The sequence below is a fragment of the Scomber scombrus genome, chromosome 2 (assembly GCF_963691925.1).
Source record: "Scomber scombrus chromosome 2, fScoSco1.1, whole genome shotgun sequence".
Lineage (NCBI taxonomy): Eukaryota > Metazoa > Chordata > Actinopteri > Scombriformes > Scombridae > Scomber > Scomber scombrus.
The window spans coordinates 32892177-32900223 of NC_084971.1; the positions used below are offsets into that span (position 1 = coordinate 32892177).

At 37.0% G+C, this 8047-nt stretch overlaps 1 protein-coding gene across 1 annotated transcript in view; it reads left to right on the forward strand.

Moving 5' to 3' along the window:
* Positions 1-2259, forward strand: part of ptp4a1 (protein tyrosine phosphatase 4A1) — a 5759-nt gene extending 3500 nt beyond the window's left edge. The window contains exons 4-5 of the mRNA XM_062428563.1: positions 1312-1386; positions 2142-2259. Coding sequence (XP_062284547.1) covers positions 1312-1386; positions 2142-2259 — 193 coding nt within the window. The remainder of the gene's footprint in view (positions 1-1311; positions 1387-2141) is intronic.
* Positions 2260-8047: the final 5788 nt, after the last annotated feature.

An 8047-nucleotide genomic window follows, 5' to 3' on the forward strand; every position in this document is an offset into this window, starting at 1 on the left:
TCAAATTATCGACAGTTTAATGGTAATGATGATACTATAAACAGCTTTTTGCCTTATTTTGATGTCTTAATACAATTAGACATTTTTGATTTAACCTTTATTTTACCAGGAAGTCTCTTGAGATACATTATGAGATCAGTATAACATCCACATTTAACACAATGAGAAATATGAGAGATAATCATTTAAATATTTGCTTGGACTCCTGTGAATTGAAATTTTTTACTAATTTCAGACATTAAATAGATTAAAATATTAATTAAAATATCGACAAATGTATGTTAAAAGAACTGGGGGGAAATGGTATTACCAATGTTTTAGAGCCCAACCTTCACATTTGAGAAGCTGAATCATTAAATGATTAATCAATTATCAAAATAGTGCATTAATTTAGTAGAGGAACAAAGTGAAACTGTGGATTTTATCTTTTTGTTGTTGTTTCTGTTTTTACTCGCAGACTCTAAACAGGTTTTGTGTTTTCATCCGTCTGCTTCAAACTGATCCCAGTTTCCAAAATAGGCCGAACATCGTCTCTCTGAACTCTATAATTAAAAAGTCCTCGCACAGACAAAGCTTCTCTCTCTCTCTCTCTCTCTCTCTCTCTCTCTCTCTTTCTCTCTCTCTCTCACTCCTCTTCTCATGTCTCTGTCTCTGTCTCTCCTCCCTCTCTTCTCTCCCTCTCCCTCTCCCTCTCCCTCTCCCTCTCCCTCTTTCCTCTCTCTCTCTCTCTCTGTCTCCTGTCTCTGTCTCTGTCTCCTCTCTCTCCTCTCTCTCCCTCTCCTCTCTCTCTCTCTCTCTCTCTTCTCTCTTCTCTCTCTCTCTCTCTCTCTGTCTCTCTCCCTCCTCTCTCTCTCTCTCTCTCTCTCTGTCTCTCTGTCTCTCTCTCCCTCTCTCTCTCTCTCTTCTCTCTCTCTCTCTCTGTCTCTCTCTCTCTCTCTCTCTCCTCTCTCTCTTTTCTCTCTCTCTCTCTCTCTCTGTCTCTCTCCCTCTCTCTCTCTCCCTCTCTCTCTCCCCTCTCTCTCTGTCTCTCTCTCTCTCTCTCCTCTCTCTTTTCTCTCTCTCTCTCTCTCTCTGGTCTCTCTCTCTCTCCCTCTCTCTCTCTCTCGCTCTCTCCTTTTCTTTTACATTACAGTCTTTAATTAGTATTGCTCAGTCACAGATATGAAAGTTGTGCTCATGTATTTTTTTTTTTTTTGCTGAGTCACAATTTTAAAACCTCAAATTGAATTCCCAGAAAACTTTTAAAAACCAATCTTTGATGAAAGCAGACGAGTATTTTCTTTTTTAATAAGTGTGTTTTTGTCCTCACAGAGCTCCTGTTCTGGTCGCACTCGCCTTGATTGAATGTGGGATGAAATATGAAGACGCTGTCCAGTTCATTCGACAGTAAGTAAACATGTTGCAGGTCTACTCGGGTGATTTTCGAAGGTTTTATTTATTTTTGAAAAGCCACTTCAACCCCTGGTGGTCTCCTTCACGCCATTTTGATTAAACTGATACGGACTCTTTCTAGACTGTAATAATGTTGATTTTTTTCTTTCTATTTTAGATAAATAGTGCAGCACCTGTTCAGATTTGACTGATTGTTTGGCCTCCAGCTGCTACTCCAACACATATAAAACTTAATCCAGTTAACATGAGGTCTGAATGAGTTTATACACCAACAACATTCAATTTCTACATTTTTATTTTTTTTATCGCATGTGTGCATTAGTCTGTTTTTTCTTTTAATTAATTGTTTGTTTTTATTCCTTTTTCTTTACCCTAGTCCAGCTTTTATTAACTTTATCTCTATTTAATTTTTACTTTTGTTTTTGTCTTTTTAATCTATTTTAACCTAACTTTTTACATTTTATGTTATTCTTATATATATATATATTTTTTTATCATTCTTAATTCTCTTGCATGTTTTAGTCTCATCATTTTTATTCCTTATCTTTTTATTATCAGCTTGTGAAGCACTTTCAACTACATTAACCTGAATGAAGGCTGCTGTATAAATAAAGTGATTGATTTCCTCTCTCTCTCTCTCTCTCTCTCTCCACGCTCCTCTCTCTCTCTCTCTCTCTCTCTCTCTCTCTCTCTCTCTCTCTCTCTCTCTCTCTCTCTCTCTCTCTCTCTCTCCCCCCCCTCTCTCTCAGGAAGCGTCGAGGAGCGTTCAACAGTAAGCAGCTGTTCTACCTGGAGAAATATCGTCCAAAGATGCGTCTGCGCTTCAAAGACTCCAACGGCCATCGCAATAACTGCTGCATCCAGTAACAACCCCCCCACCCCTACCCCTAAACCCCCCCCCCCCCCCCCCCCCCCCCTCCCACCCCTCCCTTATTTGAGCCACGCCAACCAACCAACCACAGCTGAACAGTTTCAATTTAAATCGCGCTCGCTTATTTTACCTGGCAGGCTTCTCTTTCCTTTTTCTCTTTAGTCATTGTGTTGAAGTATTTTTTTTCTTTTTGGAAAACAATGCTTGGTTATTCTACTATCTCTCCCCTCCTCTTTTCTCCCCTCTCTCTCTCTCTCTCTCTCTCTCTCTCTCTCTCTCTCTCTCTATCTCCAGGTTCAAAATGAAGTGTTAAAAAATATTAAAATTGAAAGAAAGAAAGAAAGAAATCCAGAGTTGTGTTGAACCGGGATCACCGTGTTTTTCTTCTTCATGTGAATTTAACTTAGGAAGGGCAGCCGCTGAGTCGTGTATCATTGTAAGAGTTAATTGTTGTTTTTTTTTCTTTCTTTCTTCTTCGAACGCATCCCAAAGATTTGATTGGCCAGTTCGCGTTAGAATGTGTTAAAAACAAACGAAAAAACCGAATTAAGTAAAAGAAGGCCGTTTTAAGTTAACGTGAGCAAGTATGCCCCCCGTCCCCCCCCCCTCCTCCCTCGTTTCAATTTTGACTGACTAGAAAGAGGTATGCCTTCCTTCAAAATCAGATGGTTCATCCATAAATGCCTTACAACAATCGAAAGTGGAACAAAAGGCAATCGAGGCAGGCGCGGGGAGTCGTCTCCTCCTTCTCCCCTCCTCCCCTCCCTCCTCCCTCCTCTCCCGCCGCCGCCGCCGGCATTTGGAAAAGGTGTTTCATTTTCTACTCGGAACAAACAAACAACAAAAAAACCTAAAAAGAAAAAAAAACTTAAAAATAAAAAACAATCGTTGCCTTTGTCTTGTGCAGGAAGTCTTACACACACACTTATCTCCTTTCAGTAACTATTTTTTAATATAAAGGCTTAATTGTTGCAATATTTGTCAATTGAAAGTCTAGGAACTCGTATTTTTTCTGTTTCTCTCTATCAAACCTTCTGTTTACTAATTAACTGCCATGTCCAAAATGTGATTTATTTTATGTTGTTTTATTTTCCTCTTTTTTTTGTTTTTGCTTCAAACTGGACTTCCAACGTCTGCGATATTTTGTATTGCCTTTTTATTTTGATGTCCGTAACTTAAAAAGACTTGGATACTTGATGATTTTATGTAATGAAAAAAAATGTGTACTATTATTATTATTATTAGGTTGGCTATTTATACTATCAATGGATGTGTGATTTAGTACCGTGAGCGACAAAGTTGTACCTGTTCACCGACTTGTGAGAGTACATTAAAAATGATACACTGAAAAAAACAACCAAACTGTGAAGAGTGTTTTATTTTCACTGGTGATTAATAGAAAATAAGCAGTTTTACCTTTTTTATATCGGATTCTTTCTTCATACTTCAAAACACTAAAAATAAATAAAACTAATAAGCAGCATAAAATTTAATCCAACATGTTCCCATTGGCTGCTCTTCTATTCTACTGTCCACTTGCTGCTGTAATATGCAAATTTCCCCATTGTGGGACTTATAAAGTAATATCTTAATTAAATAACTATTCAATGTTCAAAAAGGGTGAAGGATGAAGGAAGGAACTTTTCTAGTCCTACCTCCCATTCATTTTTTCTCTTCTTTATACTTTAACTGATTTATTGACACAAAGCCACAATACATGGAAATGAGTCCAGAATAAACATACAGAACAATGACACCTGGCAGGAAGGAAGTACAACTTTCTACATATTAACATTAAAACAGATTGTGTATGTGCTTAATCATTGTTCTTGTTCCCTTTTTCTTATTTATATTAGAAAGTTATCTAGTAAAAGTAATCATGGTGTGTTGTCTCTTTGCCTTATAACTGATCAACTGGGGGATTTTTACCCTTTGAGTCACCATCCTGTAACTGTCCACCTGTTGTTTTTGGATAATGGCGTCTGACAAAAAGAGAAAAATCTACAGTCCTCATTTTGTGCAAAAGATTTATGGCTTCAGTTAAATCAAGTTAGTTGTTTTTAGTATAAAAATCCCCTTTTTGTTCCTTTCTCTTAACAGCATAACAGTCCACCTTAAATGGGGTTCTACTTGATTTTATTAACTCAGATGAATGAATCCTCATATTAGCTTGAGATAAACTTTTAAATGCATTTATTTTGCATAGGCGGAGGACTGTGGATTTTTGTCCTCCATCACTTCCATTGTAAACATGATGAAGGGATCTTCTGATGGTCAGTATGAACAGGAGGAATCATTACAGCAAGAAAAACAGCTTTAACCCTCCTGTTGTCCTCCCGGGTCAAATTGACACCATCTCTTTTGACTGTTCCTTCTTTCCTTCCTTCCTTCTTTCCTTAATTTTTCCTTCGTTCTTCCCCTCCTTCCCTCTTTCTTTGCTCCCTTCCTCCCTCTCTCCCTCCCTCCCTTCCTTCCTTCCTCCTTTCCTTCCTTCCTTCTCTCATTGCTTCCTTCCTCTTTTCCTTCCACCCTCCCTCCTTACTCTTTCCCTTCCTTCCTTCTTTCTTTCCTCCCTCCCTTCCTTCTTTCCTCCCTTTCTTCCTTCCTTCCTCATTCCTTCTTTCCTTCTTTCCCCCTTACTCCTTTCCTTCCTTCCTTCCTTCCTTCCTCCCTCCTTCCTTCTTTCCTCCCTTACTCCTTTCCTTCCTTCCTTCCTTCCTTCCTTCCTTCCTTCCTTCCTTCCTTCCTTCCTTCCTTCCTTCCTCCTGTCCTTCCTTGACCTGAGGACAACAGGAGGGTTAATGTTCATTTGGCCTACTGACTGTTGTAGACTTGTAAAATTATGCACACATCCTTTAAAATAATGTATTCTAGTCTCTTCTGGTGAGAGATTGGTCATGACGTCACTCTGAGCTTTAAGAAAAAATATCCACTTATGAAAAGAGGAATAATATTTTTTCCTTTTAGAGTCCATTTGTGGTGCATTTGGATGCAGGAAACATGGACTTCATGACCTATGCTCGAGGGCACCAACGGTTTCTGATTATATAACCGTTAATGTCCATTACGGGCAGTGATGGAAGAAGTATTCAGATCCTTTACTGAAGTGAAAGTAGAAATGCTGTAGTCTAAAAACACTCTATTACAAGTAGAAAGGAGAAAGAAAGAAGAAAAACAGGTTTAATGTTCATTTGGGCTCCTGCCTGTTGTTTTAATACATCAGTCTTCAAAAAGGCATCAAATAACTTTTAAATTATCTGACTGTAATAACATAAATTAATTTAAACCTAGATGGATGGTTTAAAATATACTTTGACAAATTCCTTTTCTCTATAATTCAGTTGTCATTACAGGTTGCAGATCCTCTGATTTCCGTCCAGCTCTTTAAATCTTCCGGTAACTGTGAAGTCACAAATAGCCTGTCTATAATTTTGGTTTTCATATAATAGGTACTTCTCCAGTTTAAGTTCCTGTTTAGATTCTATATTAAAAAAGACATATTTTGGAGCTCACTTTGTTCTCACTCACAGTTTTATATGAACTGATCCTTTAATATCATGAATCAGTTTGGTGTCTCCTTTATTTATTCACCTCCTTCAGAGTCTCATGTCCCTCTGATAAAAGTCCTGAGAAACCATCATGCAGAAAGAACAAGTTGTATAATGCAAACTAAACTTGTTAAAAGGATCTTAGATTTAGAGATTTTCCTTGTTATATGAGGTTGGTGTCAGTAGCTTCTATAATGGTACAGTTGGACCGCCACCATGTGGTTTGCCCCCTTGTGGTCATTTTAAAACTTACAGTTTAAGGGTTAAAACAGCCTGAAATCCATCTTCATCTTTTTCTTTCTTCTGGTCTTTCTGGTAGCAAGATGGTTTACTGAAGCTGATCCAACACAGTCACAGAATATGATATATTTGGATTTCATTGAAATGATTCGAGTAAAGGATGAGCTGCGTTGTCGTCAAGAAAACTTCTAGTGAAGCACAGCGACACGTTGTTAAATATCATATAAAGTATGTGACTTTCACCTCTGATATGAATGAGGATCCTGACTGAGATCATTTTAATAAGTTAAAGTCAACACATGCTACATTAGAGGGTTTCTTTTCATTATAAAACTACCTTGTTGATGACATTTTTGACTAAAAAAATTGCTGAATTTCGAAAGAATTTGTGAGCTAAGAAGGATGAAAGCGTATCCGAAAAGTTGTAGAAAATATCAAATAGACACAGTGATATGCTATTTCAGGTCAAAATTCAGCCTCAAAGATAAATTGCTTAGTTAAATTGTTCTTTAATTTAAGGTTTACGAAGGTCAAATAACTGTAAACTGTCTGAACTTGCCTTCTGATGATTTACTGAAAGAAACCAAATTGAATCAAATTGCTCTCACATTAAATTGTTTCATGCCAACTGAACCCAGATACAAACACATATGTCCATTATTTACTCAATTAATAATTTGGTCTTTAAATGTCAGGAAAGAAATGATAAAACATTTTGATCAACCCTAACCCTAACCCGATTCCCAAAACCCAAAGCGAGCTCATCAAGTGTCTTTTTTTTTTGTCCCAATCTAACAACCCTTTACTTTCCTAGAAGACCAAAAAAAATTTGAATCTGACATTAAAAATGTTTTTGAAGTCATGAGTTCAAACATACAAACCTCTGATCATGAATCAATGCATTAAACCAAATCTGAATATGTATATGTATTAATGTCATACTAATTGTTAATTAAAATAGCTTTGACTCTTTGACTAATCCTTGCAGTTCTACAAAAGTGTGAAAAACCTCAGATCTAAATACTGTTTTTTAAAGGCTTTTCCACCTTTTTCCACCAAGAATATCCAATGTTCAGGTAGGTCTGTCATGATAACTACTATTGTTGGACGATATATTGTCTCAGAAATAATCGCGATAAGCAAAATTATTTTCATTTGAAGATTATTTTATACAACTGATATAATGATAATATAATAAGCATAATAATGTAAGAGGGGAGGGATTGGAGAGTGGGCGCTACTCTTCTTTAAAAGCACAGACGGCCATTATGGTTGGGGACAGAGTTATTTACCTTTAATTCTTCTGCAGTCTCCACTCAGGACGTCACAGTGAGGAGTGGAGGACACTACTCACTTAGCCAATGTTACATGAATAGCCTCTTAGCTGCTAATGTGAAGTGTGGAAATACTGAGGTCAAAGGTCAAGTCCATGTATCATACGATAAGTCCATATATAACCGTGAAGATGTTGATAATTACGTTAATGTACGATAACTCGATATACAGACATGATGACATTGATAATTACGTTATTGTACGATAACTCGATAGTATTGATGATATTTACGTTATTGTACGATAACTCGATAGTATTGATGATAATTATTTTATTGTACGATAACTCGATATATAGACATGATGACACTGATGAATTATGTTATTGTTTGGTAAGATAACGCAATTATTGTGACAGGTCTATGTTCAGATGACAGTGGTATAATCCCAAAATATGTGTGTCTTTGTGACACAGCTGACAGTTTCTCATCGTCACACCTGGTCTGTTTTGGAGGAGTAATTTTTTGGTCATACTAGTCCATACAAAACATGCAAGAGGTTATCAAAATGTGTTTATTTTCCTCCTTTGTACAACTTGAAGATGTCCCGTCGAACCTTGATATAATAAATAAGAAGTCATATAAAACTGCTAAGAGAGGTTTTTCCAAACATCGCCGCCCTCAAAATCACAAAAACAACACAAAAGTCGTCATTGACATAT